Raw genomic sequence first — 18,974 nt, forward strand, 5'->3', positions numbered from 1 at the left:
GATCTACTCTCTTAGTAACTTTCAAATATACAATACAGTATTAACTATGTCACCATGCTATACATTACATCCCCATAACATTTATTTTATAACTGCAAGTTGGCACCTTTTGACCCCTTTCTCCCTCTGATCTCCTACCTCTGGTAATCATCAATCTGTTCTCTGTATCTATAGGTTTTATTCTTGGTTTTTAGATTCTACATATAAGTGAGATCATACCGTACTTATCTTTCTCTGTCTGACTTACAATATAGTGATTCACAATTTTTAAAGGTTATACTCCATTTATAGTTATTATAAAATATTGGCTATATTCCCATGTTGTACAATACATCCTTGTAGCTAATTTTATACCTCACAGTTTTTACCTCTCACTTCTCCACCTCCATCTTGCCCCTCCCCTTCGATCTCCCGACTGGTAATCACTAATTCCTTCTCTACTTCTGTGAATCTGTTTCCTTTCTGTTCTATTCACTAGTTTGTTGTACTTATTTTAGATTCCACATGTAAGTGAAATCTTACAATATTTGTCTTTCTCTGCCTGACTTAACTTCACTTAGCATAATGCCCTCCAAGTCCATCCATGCTGTACATCAGAAACTAATATAACATTTTAAATCAACTGTACTTCAATTAAAAAGCAAACAAACAACCCATTTAAAATATGGGCAGAAGAACTGAACAGATATTTTTTCCAAAAGAGGAAATGCAGATGGCCAACAGGAACATGAAAAGTTGCTCAACATCACCAGTATCAGGGAAATGCAAATCAAAATCACGAGACATCATCTCACGCCTGTCAGAATGGCCATCATCAAAAAGAAGACAAATAACAAACGTCGGTAAGAATGTGGAGAAAAGGGAACCCCTGTACACTGTTGGTGAGAATGTAAATTGGTGCAGTCACTATGAAGACAATAAGGAGGTTTCTCAAAAACCAAAAAACTGAACTACCATATGGCCCAGCAATTCCACTCCTGAGTTTACACCTGAGAAAAACAAAAGCATTAATTCAAAAAGATAGATATACCCCACTATTAACAGCAGCACTATTTACAATTGCCAAGACATGGAAGCATTCTAAGTGCACATCAATAGACAAATGGATAAAGAAGTTGTAACATACACATGCAATGAAATACAAGTCACCCATAAAAAAAGGATATCTTGTCTTTTGCAGACCTTCCTTCACTTTTTTTCTGCACTTCAAAAAGCAGAATTTTTATAACTGGCATAAACATTTCCATTGCATCAAAAACAACAAAATAACTAGAAATAAACTTAACCAAGGAGGGTACCTATACTCTGAAAACTGTAAAACATTGACGAAGGAAACTGAAGATAATACAAAGACATGGAAAGATATATTGTGCTCTTGGATTGGAAGAATCAACATTATCAAAATGGCCACACTACCCAAAGCAACACACAGATGCAACCCCCATCAAAACACCCGCATCATTCTTCACAGAACTAGAACAAACAATTCCAAAATTTATATGGAACCATTAAAGATCCCAAATTTCCAAAGCAATCTTTTGTAGGTCTTTATTTTCCCTCTTTCTTCTTTTTGTTCTCTTTTCTTGTGGTTTTATGACTAGAGAAGTTCCTTTAACATTTGTTGTAAAGCTGGTTTGGTGGTGCTGAAATCTTTTAGCTTTTGTTTATCTGTGAAGCTTTTGATTTCTCCATCACATCTGAATGAGAGCCTTGCTGGATAGAGTATTCTTGGTTGTAAGTTTTTCCCTTTCATCACTTTAAATATATCGTTCCACTCCCTTCTGGCCTGGAGAGTTTCTGCTGAAAAATCAGCTGATAACTTTATGGGAGCTCCATTGTATATTATTTGTTGCTTTTCTCTTGCTAATTTTAATCTTTTCTCTTTATCCTTAATTTTTGTCAATTTGATTACTATATGTCTTGGTGTGTTCTTCTTTGGGTTGATCCTGTGTGGAATTATTTGCACTTCCTGGACTTAGGTAACAGTTTTTTCTTTCCCAAGTCAGTGAAGTTTCTGGTTATTAGAAGCACAACTGCTTTTTGTGTATTGATTCTGCACCCTGCATCTGGTGCCGCCTTAACATAAGTCTAATCATCAATTTACACCAAGAAGCAGAAGACTCATCAAATTATATCAAGAAGCAGAAAACTCAAGTGGCTTTAAAAATAATAAATAAAAACACGTCTTCTATTTTCAGATCCCTCACATTTGTTTATTGCACTGAGAAGAGTGCAGTAGTGACTCAGCTTGCTTTCCAGTAAAAACAATGTTTTATTATTCTCTAATCACTAAAGGCTGGAGACTAATTCACAAATGTTTTTTTTTAAAGCAAAACCTGGGAACCAAAACACTAGCAGATTCCATTAGTTTCCTGGGAAATCATAAAATTAAAGTATTGTCATTCTTATTTTGGCAGTAGTTAGAAGTTTGGAAGCTGCAGTGTCCTAACAGACTAAGTATGTGATGCTTTATAGCATTGAGGGCTTTAGTACTTCTTCTGTAGGAGTGATACGTGTCTTCTTTTGAAATACATAGTACTTCCAGTTAAAAAAAGTTTAAAATGGTAAATGGATCAACAATCTGCAAATAAACAAATCCAATGGATAAATAATTATGGAGTATTGATAAAATGAAACAACCTGGATGAATCTCAAATGCATTATGTTATGTAAAAGAAGTCAGATCAAAAAGAGTGCACACTATATGAGTTCATTTACATAAAACTTTAGAAAAATGCAAATTAATCTCAAGTGACAAAAAGCTGATCAGTGGTAGCCTGAGAACGGTGGGGGCAAGAAAGACAGAAGAATTACAAAAAGTGAACAAGAAGTGTTGAGCTTGACTAATGTCTTTTCTATCTTGATCTTGGCAATGGCTATACATACATGAAAAGTTATGAAAGTATACAATTTAAAATATGCAGCTTATTATATTTATAGAATACCTTGACTATACCCAAATAAAGCTGTAAAAAAAAAAGTCAATTGGTATTGGGTGCTTTAGGTAATCATTTGCTTTTTGGTAGGCAACAGTTTATAATGATTTAAAGACCTTTAGAGAGAAAACAGAATTTATTCAATTGAACTGTCCCCAGATAAAAATCAGTCATGTTCAGATTTTGGATTGTTCTGGGAGTAACAACATGTAAAACTGTAATAGGTTGAAAACAAAATACCTATTTGGGGAAATTTAAACTTGTCTGATATTTTATAAAGTAGCTTTAAAATACTCTGTTATTATACACAGGAGTGACAGACCATTTAACTATGATGAAAAATTTCAATTTTTTCATTGATTTTTATATACATTGTGCTTTAAATACACAAGAACACAATATGATTTAGCTTACACTTATCTTCTGAGCAGTTTATAAGTCTGAACAAAGTAGAGGTGAATATATTCCTTTAAAAAATAGTCATAATAAGGAAAGATAAAATTAACCAGCCATTTAAGATAGGGCAACATACAAGTTATGAACTCCTAGAGGGCAAAGTTATACAAAGCCTATTCTGGTGCTGGGCACACAGTACATTCAATAAACATTTGATGACCAAATTAAAAATGATTTCTATTTGAATAATTATATTTTCAATTACACAGTTTCAAAAGTTACCCTTTGAAAAAGCAAAACAACCCCACTACCAAAAAAAAAAAAAAAAAAAAAAATCCCAGCAAGCACAGCCTCTACAGAAAGGATGGAAAGTTTACATATGCAAACAAGAAAGAATGCATCCAAGAGGGAAAGAGGTTCCGTAAGGGAAGGATTTGGTTTGAGACACGAATCCAAAAAACAATCGTAAGGTTCTGCTCTTTAGCATTTGTGGAAGGACACGCCGTGTCAGGAACACCGTGAGTCCAAGTAGGAAAGCAATGAAAAGATTAAAGTGACCTTTTCTGAGTGAGAATAGTCCATCCAAAACTCAATGCCAAAAAAAATATTTGAAAGGGCAAAAGTGATAAATTCACTTTCCCTGTAAACTATAGAAACTAAACCAGCACAGAGCAGTGAGCAACTGCAAATTAAGGAACTATTCTGTCCTCTGAGAAAACCACAAACAGAAAATATGAGCTTCTGGAAAAATAAATGCAAAATAAAGAATTCATCTAAGTATCTGGCTCTTTATTCACTTTTGCTGTTTTAGATCTAAAAAGCCATCAAGAACAGATTTTTTTCATTATGATGATGTTGAAAATCTTTGCGAACAATTATTGCTATTCATATATTTTCCATTTTGTAATTCTACATGTTTAAGCAATAAATATAGCACAGCTGAATTCTAAATCCCATATATATGTAAGTTCTTAAAAACTCAGCAAAGAAAATCCACAATCAGCAGAGAAAATCCACAAACAACAAAGACAATAAAATTTCTTATGACATATCATACACTCTCTCCTAAATAAAACTTTGCTTAAATAATATTCTCAGTATGTCTGAAGTCACTCAGAAAAACCTGCGAAGTCAATTGCAAAGTCTACTTTTATTCTACTGAAATTCACACAAAACTATTACTAAATTTATCATTTTAAAATAAACTCTTTTGACTATTGTTTGATACTTTGGTTTGGATAACTTATGGTGATAAAAAAAGCAGATTAGTAGTAGACTAGAGAAGAAAGGAACATGATGGACAGAAAGCAAGGATCACAAAGATGAACAAAGAAATTATGGGGTGTCATGGATGAGCACACTATGTTGACTTTGATGATGTTTCACAAGTTAGATATATGTCAAAAATTATTAAATCGTACAACTAAATATATGCAGTTTGTTATATGTCAATTATACTTCAATAAAACTGTAGAAGAGAAAGGTAGTTAGTGTTGGATACTTTCGAATAATCATTTGTTTTTTGGTAGACAACAGTTTGCAACCATTTAAAGATCCTTAGAAAACTTGTTCCCAGATAAAAATCAGTGGAACTCAGATTTCTAATTGTTTTGGAGATAATAACATAGCTATTATTTGATACTTACCTTTAGATAAGTATTTTTAGGTACTCAATGCCTATGTACCTGACTCATTTAGAATTATAAGTGTCCTAAATTATATCTAGTCACTCATCCAACACGTGGTCACTATGTGTCGGCTGTTGCTCTTGGTGCTGCACATACACCACAGAATGAAGATATTCCCTGCTTTCACAGAATGTTTGTTCCAGAGACTCTACCTCAGATCCTCCTCCTTTCAGTGTGTGTGTGGCATACATGCACATATGGGAAGTCAGGGATTAAAACAGTTGATTTATATTATTATGAGGAACAAGCGTGTATCAATTGCTTCCTTTTGTTCTCAATGTGCAACTATGGGCCTGGGCCACTCTGGTGTTTCCCATCCTTTCCCCAGATGGAATGAATATCGTGGCTATCTTGTTTTCTTTCTAAACTAATCCCCTGATTAGTTGAGATGCAGACCTATACCTGGGCCTCACTGAGAAGAATGAACCAGGAACCTGGCCTTGGAGCTGTAAGGAGTAACTGAACAATACATTCGGTTACCTTCCTTTCGGGAAGGGAGAGCGTATTTTCAGCTGTGTGAGTGGCTGCACCGCGTTACCAAAAGCAGTTTAGAAACTGCGTAAGTGGGAAGAGGGCATACACAGATATTGGGCAGCATGGAGTGAAATGCAGAGGGCATTTCTTTTTCTCTGCTCACCATCTCTTTGGGAAACTACTCTTCTCCAGTTTGCATCTGATGGTCCCCATCTCAGTTTTTAGGGTAAATGATCCAAATCTTTCCAATTACAGTACTCTGTCCCATGGTTGTTGTGACTGATTTAAAGATGATCATGTAATCCAAGTCAGATTGGTTGGGTCCACCTTAGAATCTTTGCTGGAGCTATAAGGAAAGAAGAGCACTTTCTTTTGGCGAATTTTGCTAACTCTGAGAGCAATATAAGCCCAGAGTTGCCAAAAGCCACATCAGCCCAGAGTTGCCTTTTCCACAATGTGTTATGAATGAATTCAATGGAGATAAGTAAGGCTAAGAGATGAGACTGTCATTTTCTTCATTTGCTTGTTTTTGGAGTTTTTTTGGGTTTTTTACTTTTTTAAATTGAAGTATAGTCAGTTTACAATGTTGTGTCAATTTCTGGTGTACAGCATAACAGTTCAGTCACATATACACATACACATATTTGTTTTTATATTCTTCTTCATTATAGGTTACTATAAGATATTAAATATAGTTCCCTGTGCTATACAGTAGAAACTCGTTGTTTATCTATTTTATATAAAGTAGTTAGTATCTGCAAATCTCAAACTTTCAATTTATCTTAATTATATTCATCCAGCTCCTGTATCCAGCCAAACCTCTAGGCACATGCACTGCTGGACATCCTGACTACATTAGCTGATCCTGAATTTTTTTTTATTTTTTTTTTTTTTGGCTGAAAGCTGGTTGAGTTATGTTCCCGTCGCTTTTAATGGAAATAGATCTGACTAAAACGTTGAACTATTTGCAATTCTCTAAATATACCTAGCTTCCTCACATACCTGTTCTGGAATGCCCTTGCCCTTCGTTTGCATTTGTTAAGCCCCTACTGTTTCTTAATGCTCAAGCAACCACACTTCTTGGAATTCTTTCCTAACTCCTTGCCCCAGGTTCCTTCATCATACAATTTGTTACCAACTCAAATGTGTCATCATCTGTGAAGCCTTTCATGGGTCCCTTTAGTCAAAATCAGTAGCTTGTTCCTTTATTTTCCTACAGAACTCTATTAATATGGCTGTTTAATACTTATCACAGTATAATTATGGGTATATTTCTTTATTTCACTACAATATGAGATCATGCAGGAAAATGAATGTGTCTTCCTCACCCTTATGCCTCCAACATTTAACTTAACGTGTTGTGGGGAGATAATTCTCCATAGTCCTTCAAATTTCTGTATACTACGCAAGTGAGATATTTACTATTCCTTGTACCAGTCTCTTCAGGGAATGTTGTGCAGTAAAGGTAAGGATAGTGTCTCCCTCTCTAGCAAAATACAGGAGCACTTAATGTCCATATAATAATGTCTTTTTCTGGAACTCATTACTTTTTATACCTGCCCATTATAAAAGATTCAGCTTCCCTAAGCTCAAAGTTTCCCTTATGTCATGTAACCCTCTCTATATAGCTCTCTTCATATCACCCTATGAAAACTGAAGCGCAACCAATCAGTGAAAAGAAAAACACTGACACTCAGGAAATTGCTACTGCTGAGAGTCAGAACCCACCCTTGGTCTCTGTCCCAGAGGTCTCGTGTCTTCTGCCAGAATCCGTGAAACTGTCAGGCTAGCTTGTTGGCTGGCAAACAGGATAAAAATCTCAGCTCCTTCACAGTCCCTGACAGTTCTGGTGATGAGGATGGGACACTAATGGAGGCATAGCTTTCTGGAAGAGGAAGTATGAGGGCTTCACCAGAGAATAAGCAGTGAACATGACCAAACTATATGGTCAACCAGGCAATAAATGGTCACCTGTTTTATTGCCTGCTAAGAGGAGGAACTGGGAAGGATGGCTGCAGGCCAAGTACTGGGAACAGAAAGTATCTCTAAAGACAGTCACTCCAGCTATCACTAACTCTCCTCCAGCTGGAAAGATTTCCTCATCAGTCTGGTGAGCAGTCTCAGGTCCGGCTCACTGTAACAACAGTACGATACACCATTACTAACAGTAACTAACAGTACTAAGATTCATCCCAGGTCGGCAGAAGATTCCATCTCCTTTCAGATAATATTATAGAGACCGCCACCTACACGGAGTATGAAAGGATAGAAATTTGTGGCCACTATGGTCAGAAACTAGGCAAATCAAAGATAGAAATCTGTGACCACAATGAGTAGAAACCAGACAAATCAATAAAATTCCAGCTAGTTTACTTAGGGGATGAGGGGAAGAGTCTCCTTTTTTTTCCCCGTAAAACAACTGTGATATGAGACCTGACTAACTGCTGAACACTCTCCTCTGACACAGCTTGGAATCAAAGGCCTTCTGCAATGTGGCACCAATCTACATTTACAGCTTTAACTGTCACTGTACCAACACAGAGAATCTGCATCAGCTAGTCAGTTTTACTCACGCTCTGTAAACGCACTACGCATATGGCCCAGATGTCTAGCTCTGCTCATGTGATTCACCCTGCCTGGACTGCCATCCCCTTTTCCTGCCCTTCACTCACTAACAATCTAATTCAGGATCCATCTTTTCCATGAACCCTTCCCTAATCCTTTCACTTCACGTTAATCTCTCTCTACTAACACTGAAGTATAGTAACTACTTATTTAATTCTCACATGATGCCTTTACCATTATCCAACAGTATCTGTACATAGCTTGTCTTTCCCAGGCAGGCTGTAAACTTCCCCAAACTACGGATGCTACGTTCTTTTTGTACATATCCTACAGTGTTCACCAGACACTCACACAGCCTCATACACTGTAGGAACTCAAGAAATAATTTTTTCATTGACTAATTTAATCACATATTTTCTTTCAGAACCACTTTTTGAGTAACAACTAAAAACAACAAATTACTCAACAGGACCCAAGTGATAAAAGATATCAAAGATGTAATCAGTTTAAGTGAAGGGAGTCCATCAGCAGTAAGATCTACTCAACTAATGCAGCTGGCCACAGGCGGCCTGATTCCAGCTAAGTCCACTGAGGTGATGAGAGGACATTTAGAAGGAGGCCTTGCTTAATATGAGCAGACTCTCCAAATGAACTTTAGTCTCTGTCACTAGTGAAGACCACCCTGGTGGAAAAAGCTGAATGACTGCTTGGCCACTACTGGTATGTCTGTGATTAGTGGTCTCAGCTCATTTTTGTAGTAAACAACTGGCCCTATCTACCAAGAACATCATCCAAAATTCAACTGTTTGGCAACCTCTGCAGCCCAGGGAGGTTAACAGCTGAATAAACAAACATTCTAACTACCCTGATACCACACTGGAAGGTAGTTTGCTGCCAGAACAGGGAGGAAGCATGGGGTTAGTGCTCAAAACCCATGCTACTACGCTTAAAGAAATAGAGAAGAGTTCTGTACAGCATTACCCACGTGGTTTCCCTAAAGACAGACAAAGAACCATTACGGAAAAAAAATTAATCTTGTGTTTTGAAGCACATCATGTTTTATCTTGAGATGCCTCTACTATTTACAATTCTGTGAAAAGTTAAATGCACAGATATATTTACTTCTTTGTTATAGCAATTTAGTAATTCATTTAGAATAAACAAAACAGTAAGAAGCAAGGAAAAAACTCTGAGGTGGTTTAAAGTGACATTTGTTCAGACGACCTTTAATGATTAGCAGCTCTCTTCAGTGCCAATGGCAGATAACTTAGCATTTACAACAAAAACCTCAGAGTGCTTTGCTTTTACCAACTCTTACGAAGATGTGAGCTTCTGAACCAGAAGGCACTAGCAAGAAATATTGGCCAGTCTTGTCTCATTGACAGTGTAGCTAACCACTTGTACCGTGTGGTTAATTTGAGGAGCATCAAAGTTTCTAATCAGCCACAAATCTTCCTCTGCTCGCTAAGTGTCACCCAAAACCCTACAATTCAAGACTCACTGCATGAATTCCAGGTTTCTATTTAGCGCTGACATGTAAATATACTTGAATGGGGATTATACTGCAGTTAGCTGTTAACCAGTTGCTGCTTGGAGTGAAATACATTTATCAGGTCTTTCTTGAAAAGCAGGCCTTGGATAAGAAGGGTAAATTATGGAAAGAAAAAGAGATCCTGGTTGTCTGAGATAGACAAGAACTCAGAGTCCAAGAGGTAGAGAATATAGAAGGGAGAGACAAGAGACCTCAAGAAAGAAATTCTTTGGCTATTTTATAATTGTTTTCTGAAAACAACACTGATTCTAGACTTTTAAAGAATGTCCTGATTTTTAACTTTTTTATTTTATCAAATCTAATTAACCTTGATGTCTGGGAAAAGGACAGAGGCAGTGGAGGCTTTAACACAGTCTGAATTAAGTATTAATTTCTTGAATACTAAGCTTCATGAAGTCAGGGCCTAATCTAATTCACCACTGTTTGTGTTTTTCAGTGACTAACATAATAGGCATCTCAGAAAGATCCGTTGAAAATGAATAATCAGAACTGGGTTGTCTAAAGAGCAGCCCAAAAGACAAGGATAACGAAGGACGGAGAAATAAGTCATCAGTTGTGGCTCCAAAGCAACTGCAGTGAGGGGAAACCTCTGGTTCTGACCATCAGCCAGTCACTCACATCCACATGACCGCCAATCACACTGTGCTAGAGAGAATGCCAGACATTACTGGCACTATTAAAGATCGACAACAGGCAGGGTGGTGGTCCCTATCAGAGCGCTGTTTCGTTTGCCAGACCGGCCCCTGCAGAGGTCAGCTAGATTCTGGAGAACGACTGGACGGCCACAGCCCCAGCTGCAGCCGCCGTGTCAGAGGTGATATTACCGCCAACGCAGGTTACTGCGTTCTCCCTTATGTGGTGTGTAGTCACCGATTTGGCAAATGCACGTTTTTTACTTACGATTAAAAAATGAGAATAAAAACCAGTTTACATTCATGTAAATTTTTCAATCTGAAAGTATCAGCAGTTCATCTTTACAGAGATAGATACATATTTTAGATAAAAGCGTGCCTTTCATTCCTTTAGAGGTTTAACTAGCACCACTATCTAGGGAATTACAGAACCCCGCACAGCACAGCATCCCTGCATTGCAGGGGGTACAAGAGTGAGCCCACGGTCCACTAAGATCCATTGGTTTAAATCTACCTTGCATCACCTGGAGGTAGCCAGCCTCAAAGAACACTGGAACTGCCTTCTAAAGTTATAACTAAAAAACACCTTTAGAGGAAACAATATGAAAGGAGGAGTGCCACCCTTTGGGACAGAGTGTATTTGTTAAATCAGGGGCCTCCATATGATGCTTTGTCCCAACTAGGAAGGATACATGAGTCTGGGAACCAAGAAGTAGAAGCGGGTGTGGTCCTGTTCCCCATCACTCCCAATAAAACAGTACATTTTGTGCTTTCTGTCCCCAAAACTTTGGACTCCAGGGCTGGAGATCCTGACACCCAAAGGAGCTCAACTTGACAGCAGATACAGCGAACATTCCACTAAACTAAAACCTATGGCTGCCACCAGGGCACTTAGACTTTTTAAGACAAAATATAAGCAAACAAAAAGAGGGGTCACCAAACTGGCATGGCTAATTGACTCTGAAAAACAAGAGGAGGAAAGGCTACTTTATTCAAAAAGGGCAAAACAGAATACCTGTGGAGTGTAGGTGATATGATGGGCACATCTTGGAATTCCAAACAAAAGTTCATGCCCTTCAGTAATGAAGGTGTAGCTTATACCACCAGAGAAGTCACCGAGGACTACTGCGGAGAAGCTGAGGGTGAGAGGAATTTAAAATAGATAATGAAGGAGGGAGAAATAAGTCATCGGTTGCGGCTCCAAAGCAACTGGATTAACAGTAGCCACGGTGCATTCTATTAACACAGACAGATCGATTAGGTGAGTGAAGATGTAGCAAAAAGTAAAGAACATAATCAATAAGAAGAGCAAGTCACTATATACAAAACTTCACATCTAATAATAAAAATATACCTTCCTGAAAAGTTCATACTGAATGTTCACAAAAAGCGATCATACATTAGGTCACAAACAAAAGATCAGATCAGTAAATTCCATAAAACTAAACAGCAGATTATAATAACAGTGCAATAAAGCCAGGAATTATTAACAAAATCAAAACCAAAAGGTTCTCCCACTTGGAAATTTTCTAACTCTTTTTAAAGTAACTCTTGGGTGAAGAGGGAGATACAAACTGAAATTATAAAATATCTACAAAATAATGACAATAAAAGTACTCCGTACCAGAATCTATGGAAACATTTAAAGCAATGATCAGAGGGAAAGTCATGGCCGTTAATAGTTTTAGGAATAAAAATAAAAGAGTGAAAATAAATAAAATTAAATTCTCAACTCAAAAAGAAAAAGAACAACAAAAACCAAAAGAATCTCAAGGAAATAATAAAGATAAAAGGAGAAACTGATTATGTACAGAAAAAAAAAAAAAAACCCAGAAGACAATAAACGAAAATTTCAGGATTTTTCTGAGAAAAAATAACAGACTAGACAAACTTAATCGAGCCTAATCAAGAGGAAAAAAAAAAAAGACAAATATAAAAAATTTAAAGAAAATTTTAAATGGCACATGGGAGATAACTATTAAAATTTAAAACTCATGAGACTATTCTGCAGATTTATATGAAAGTAAATTTGAAAACCGAGATGAAACAGGTAATTTCCTAAGGAAAAAACAATTTAAGAAAGCTAACACCATTAGAGATAAAAAGCTTAAACAGGCTAATTTCCACAGAAGCAATACAGAAAGCTATCAAGAAACTACCCCATAAAAAAGCATCAATTCCAGATAGTTTCACAGGGGAATTCCGCCAAAGCTTCACAGATAAGATAATCCCAGTGTCCCATAAATTATTCCAGAGCACTAAAAGTGAAGAAGACTTTCTAATTATTTTGATGAAATAAATATAACATTGATATCTAAACCTGATAAAGAAGTATCAAAAAAGAGAGAATATTATAGGTCAATATCACGTACAAATACTGATGTAAAAGTACTAATAAATATTAGTATAGTTAGCATTATATTAGGAAAACAATATGCCATGATCAAGTAGGAGTTTTTCAAGAATGCTACAGAAAAGTCATTATATAGAAATAGTCAATACACAGAAATTATATTGAAACAGTCATTACATAGAAAATAACTAATGAAAATCCATTACTGTAGTATACTATATAAACAGATTGAAAAAGAAATAATATATAATCATACCATAGATGTTGAAAATATAATATCTGACTCTATATTTGACAAACTGTAACAACCATTCCAGATGAAAAAAAATTCAAGAAATAGGAAGTGATATTTCTTAGCATGATAAAATATGTGCCTCTTTTAATTTTTATTCTAGCATTTACTTCATGAGAAATCACTACAGCATTTCCACTAAAATGAGGAACAAGGCAAGGATGCACCCTCTTCAAGTGCTGCACTAGAGGTATTACAATGCCATTAGACAAGAGAATTGAATTAGAGGTATGAGAACTGATAAAGGACTAAAATGAACCCTATTTGCAAATTACACGCGAGTATGAATAGAAAACTTTAGAAAACCAGTGGTAAAAGTAACTCAAAGACAAGAAACCATTAAGGTAGCAGGATGCAAAATTAACATTCAGAAATTAGTAATCTTCATACACATACAGAAACCTGTTAGAGAATATAATGGTAGAGAAGATCTCATTTACAATAAAAATAATACTTAGGAACAGATTTAATAAGAAATGTACAAAAATCTACATGAGGAAAACTTTCAAACATTCCTGAAAAATACAAAAGCAGACATGAACAAATGAAAGACATTTTCATTGTTCTTTAAGAGGATGACTCAATGTCATAACAATGTCACTGCTCCCTAAATTAATTCATAAATACAAATCAAATCCAATAAAATATTTGCAAACCACATATTGGATAAGAGGTTAATATCCCAAATATATAAAGAACTCATACAACTCAACAGAAAAAAGAACAGTCTAGTTAAAAAATGGGCAGAGAATCTGAAGAGACACTTCTCCGAAGAAGACACACAGATGCCAACAGGTGCATGAAAAGATGCTCAGCATCCCTAACCATCAGGCAGATGCAAATCAAAGCCACATTGAGACGTAACCTCACACCTGTTAGAATGACTATTATCAAAAAGACAAGAAATAAGAAAAGTTGGCAAGGATGTGGAAAAAGAACCCTGGTGTGCCCTGTTGGTGGTAATATAAATTGGTGCAGCCTCTATGGAAAATGGTAAGAAAAGTTCCTCAAAAATTAAAAATAGAACTACTGTATGATCCAGAAATTCCACTACTGGGTATTTATTCAAAGAAAATGAAAATACTAATTCAATAAGATATACATATCCCATGTTCACTGTAGCATTATTCACAATAGCCAAGGTATGGAAACAACCTAAATGTTCTTCGATAGAGGAATGTATAAAGAAAATGTGATATACTGTTATAACACATCTCTCTATATATCATATATATGTATATCTCACAAATGTGATAAATACATAAAACACTGGACTATTATTCAGCCATAAAAAAGAATGAAATGTTGTCAACTGCAACAGCAAAGATGAATCTGGAGGGCATTATGCTAAGTGAAACAAGTCAGACGGAGAAAGGCAATATTGTATGTTATCACTTATATGTGGAATCTGAAAAAAAGTCAATTTTATAGAAACAGAAGAGAATGGTAGTTTCTAGGGGCTGGGTGGGGGCAGGAGGAAATAGGCTGATGTAGGGTCAAAGGGTACAAATATTCAGTTACAACAAGAATAAGTTCCAAGGATCTAATTACAGCATCAGGACTATTGTTAAAGACATATATACTTGAAAGTTGCTGAGAGATCTTAAGCATTCTCACAAAAAAAAAAAAATCTTTTTAAGTTGACTATATGAGGTGATGGATATGTTAATTATCTTGAACTTGGTAATAATTCCACAAGGTACATGTGTATCAAATCATCACATTGTACACTTTTATATATGTGATTATATTTGTAATTATGCCCAGTTATTTCTCAGTAAAGTTAAAAAACATACCATAAAGCTTCTACCATTAAAATAAAATGACAGTTGTCCAGGAACAGACAACCATTCAAGTGGAATAGAAAACAAAGTCCAGACATAGACTCAAGAACCAGGAAACTTAGTGTATAATAGAAGTGGCATTTTAAAATCACTAAAGTCAAGACAAATTGCTTAACGAATGGTTCTGGGACAACTGATAAGCCATTTAGAAAAAGATACAATTAAATAAATACATTACAACATTCACAATTTAAGAAACTCCAAGTAATTTGCTCAAAGTACTCAGACTCTAACTCCCCAATTCTCACTCAGAAGATATTAATTCCAAATGCACTGTACTTTTCAGATATTAACTTACACCTTTCATTCCTCAGTAATTAACAAAAAGCTATACCTAGGTCTCACCATTTTGGGCCTTAACAGAATTACTTTTACTAATTGTACTTCGGCATTATGATATCAGTCTAGACTGAAAGATGGAAATCACACAATACCGTGAATCGCTGCCCTTCTTTTGAACAAGTTTATGTTTTTTATCCAAGGGAGAAGAGAATCTGACCGTGTTTCATTGCTTTTGGCCAGTAGAATGCTCAGACTCAAGTTTGTAATCCAGTTCCAATAAAATGTACAGAACTTTCTGGCTGTATTTTGGGGAAAAGTTTTTCCATCTCAGCTGAGTTTTTAACACAAGTCAGAAACTATGTTATTAGTCCCCAGGCCCTTCCCTGCTTACTCTTCACAGGACTCTTAGGGGCCCGCCTTCTGCAGCACGCATGCCTCCTGGGGATTTAGTCTCCTACTCACAGAGAACACAGTCTATCCTACTTGACCTCTTGCAGTGGCTTTCTCCTTTTCAAACAAGTCCCTAGGCTTGTGCTGTGCACAGCTGATTCCTGATCCTTCTTGCCTTTTACAGAAACGCATCTAGTCTGTGAATTTCCCTCGAGGTGTGGCCTGAGGTACGACACTCCAGATTTTATAGTGATTTGTTATCGTTCAGTCCTAGATTATTTTCTAATTTTCACTGTGATTTTTTTTCTCCTCATGATGCTTTTAAGGGACCAAAGTTTATTCTACTGCTCTTATATTGTCAATTTAAAACTTCACTGCACTATGAACACAGAACGTAGCCTTCCGCGGGTGATGGCCTAGGTGCGGTACTTTCCAACCTTACTTCATAAACCCTCCCAAAATTACTTCACCTATTACAATCACTTCCTTTAATACCTCTGTGTGGATGACTATACAGAAATGCATCTCTTGCTCACTCTTTCAAGTTTCAGACCTACAATTTTCTATACAGTTAGGAAACTAATTTCCTGTATGTTCCATAGGCAATTCCGCCCTAACAAAGTCAAAACCAAAGCATTGTCTCTACCCACCCTGAATATCTTCCTCCTTCTTTCTTATTCTCTATTATTTTGGGGGGTGGGGGGCAGGTCATTAGGTTTATTTATTATTTAATGGAGGTACTAGGGAATGAACCCAGGACCTCGTGCATGCTAGGCACACACTCTACCACTGTATTCTCTATTTTCAGAATGGTGATCCACATTTAACCCAATTGTTCAAGCAAAAAATATTAAATTCGTCTTTTATTCCTCTCTCACACAAGCTGAATGAACTGAAATGAATGGATCAAGTGCTGTGAATTATATTTCCTATTTCCTGAAGCTTTCCTTTCCTGTCATGACAGGCTCTCATCATTACTCCCCTGGCCTTGCATTATCCTCCCAAATAGCCTTAGTCTTGTCCCTTCTCCTTCCCTCCTCTTGTCACCTCTCTCTCCCACCCTCCTTCTCTTTTAGCTTTGTTCCTTCTACCAATCAAATGTCAAAAACACAAGTCTGATCATCTCATTCCTTTGGTTACAAGTCTTTCTTTGATCATTGCCTACGGGATAAAGTCTAAATTCAGCACCACATATAAGATCCTTTACTTGATAAAATTCTTCCACTACACAAGTAGAAACTTTTCAGGCTTGATGTATTATTAAACATATTATTTTAAATTCTTGGACCTACAATTCTATTAAAAGCCTAGTGTTGAGAAAGATTTAAATAGAAGAAGTGTTGCCTCATATGTGATTGTCCACACAGTATATACTTACGATCAAGAAGAAGTTATGATCTTTAGATTAGGCCCCATTTCCCAAAACAATCTTGCACCAATTATTGACAGAGTACAGCTTACATCTTTAGCCCCATAAAAAAATTTAAACAGGTGAGAAGACTGGCACAGTCTGACAAGGATGGTGCTCAGTCCCTCGCAGGAATCAAGGACAATGTGACAATGTTTTGAATGGTGATTTCATATCATAAAATCTCAAAGGCAAGAGAAAAAAACTTCAGAAGATCAAGTAGCAAGTAAAATCATAGGCCAGCTGTCCTTTAACCCAGTTTTATGGAAAAAAAAGAAAACAATCCCAAACCACACTGAAGCAAAAACACCTCCCAGGACACACATTATCTGTAATTAAAACTCCAATAGAACAATCCGCATTCATAAAAGTAAACTTTAAAGATAATAAAAAATAAATTAGGTTCTATTTATCTCCGTATGAGAAGACAGGTAAATACAATTCATTCCAGGAAGTTTTTTCATGAAAATGATTAAAAGAATACAGGCTTATAAAAGAGATAAATGTATATTAATCTGTTAATTACTATTTTAGTTGTTTGTTAATAATCATTTTAACCACTCGAAACAATTTCCTTCTTCCCAGAATGATGACATCAATACACTGCTGTATTTTACCTTCAATTACCTGTTAGTAAAACTAGGTACGATGTAGTTTTTTTAGATTTTTAAACTATTCAATATGCCTTAAAATTAGGTAATAAGTAAGAATAGGCATAGAAATCAGCCAACCCTGAGAGACAGCGGTGGAGTAAGGAGCAGCTCTTAACAGTTTACAAAGAGGGGGAGAAAGCATCAGGCAGCACTCTTGCTAGAAACTCTGCCTCCTGCTTTGACGTTACCGGAATTTTACTGCTGTGATTAATTTATTGTAAAGCCAAATTCACTTTCTCAGTTTCACTGCTGTACCTAGGATTCTAGAGTAGATGTGAATGTGTATTTATACGGGTATGTACGCATATATTTTGGCTTATATTTCTGAACTAGAAGATTTATCTCCATGTAGTCTACCTTTGATTCACAAAATGATTTTTTAAAATTTAAATGTTTCATCTCAGAAGTTTATGTCCTATCTAGTATTACAGGGAAAAAAAAAAATCACTCTACATCCAGCATTAAGCCAAAATAAGAATTTCAAAGAATATACAAGCAAATTTGCTATATGTACGACAGACTTGACTGTCTTTACTTTAGAATATGAGATCTAAACGATATATGCACATTAAGAAATTGGAAGTATTCTGCATTAAAAATCCAATGGCGTTTACGTCTTGAAATTTGATTTCAAGCCCCAAGTATGTGTTATTAGTAGCTGTTGGGCAGAACAAATAAATCAGCTGTGATACAATCAGGACTACGATGTGGCACATCTTTTCCATTTTCTTGAGCTCACTGTTGCTGACATAAAAGAAAAAAATTTAGTCCAAACTATTTACAAAGATATTAACTTTAAAGAGAACCTTTCTTAAGGCTATTATGTAAAAGCATATTTTACTAATCAAGATTAATTTCTATGGTTTTTATTTAAATTTACTACATTCCCACCAATGTTTTACCTCTGGTCCTGGAGGGCCAGATGTTCCTTGGGGTCCTGGGTCACCTGTTTGGCCCTAAAATGGGGGGCAATCAAAGTATAAACATTAATAAATATAATTTAAAAAGGAAACATATAGTAAGCCAAAAGCACTAAATATATTATGCTACATAAAGTTGTAATGACTTTCCAGCAAACACTCAATATATTACATCCAAACTTGTAATGACTATTCAGAAAGACTTAACCATCATCACTATAGAAAACTTACTATATAAAATCTGTGTGTGTGTGTGTGTGTATATAGTTACTCCTAAAGGTTAGAGAAATAAACAAATTAATGGAAATCAAATCAAGGAAAAAAGTGTGTGTGTTGGGGGGGAGTGTTACCCAGAGATAAGATGGAGTTTGATGTAATAAAGTAGGGAAGTCTAAATCAGGAACTGCTTTCACAAATAACTAGAGTCCTAAGAATGTCTCTGAAAATTCCTCTCTGGTAACTATAAGAATTAAGATTCTGATTTAAGAATCACCTGGATTTAAATCCTTGTTGCTTAATCTCTCTAAGCCTCAGTCTTCTCATCAATAAAACAAGAATTATAAAAGTACCAACATTCTTACAGAGTCAT

At 35.9% G+C, this 18,974-nt stretch overlaps 1 protein-coding gene across 10 annotated transcripts in view; it reads right to left on the minus strand.

The window, feature by feature from the left end:
- COL24A1 (collagen type XXIV alpha 1 chain) overlaps positions 1-18,974 on the minus strand; it is a 337,788-nt gene that overhangs the window by 189,018 nt on the left and 129,796 nt on the right. For all 10 annotated transcript variants that reach the window (XR_004325201.1, XM_032494719.1, XM_032494718.1 and 7 more), the window contains one exon: positions 18,368-18,421. Coding sequence is in view for 9 of the 10 variants with exons in the window: in XM_032494719.1 (XP_032350610.1) it covers positions 18,368-18,421 (54 nt within the window). In the remaining variant the exon portion in view is untranslated. The remainder of the gene's footprint in view (positions 1-18,367; positions 18,422-18,974) is intronic.

This window comes from Camelus ferus, chromosome 13, assembly GCF_009834535.1.
Source record: "Camelus ferus isolate YT-003-E chromosome 13, BCGSAC_Cfer_1.0, whole genome shotgun sequence".
NCBI classification, from domain to species: domain Eukaryota; kingdom Metazoa; phylum Chordata; class Mammalia; order Artiodactyla; family Camelidae; genus Camelus; species Camelus ferus.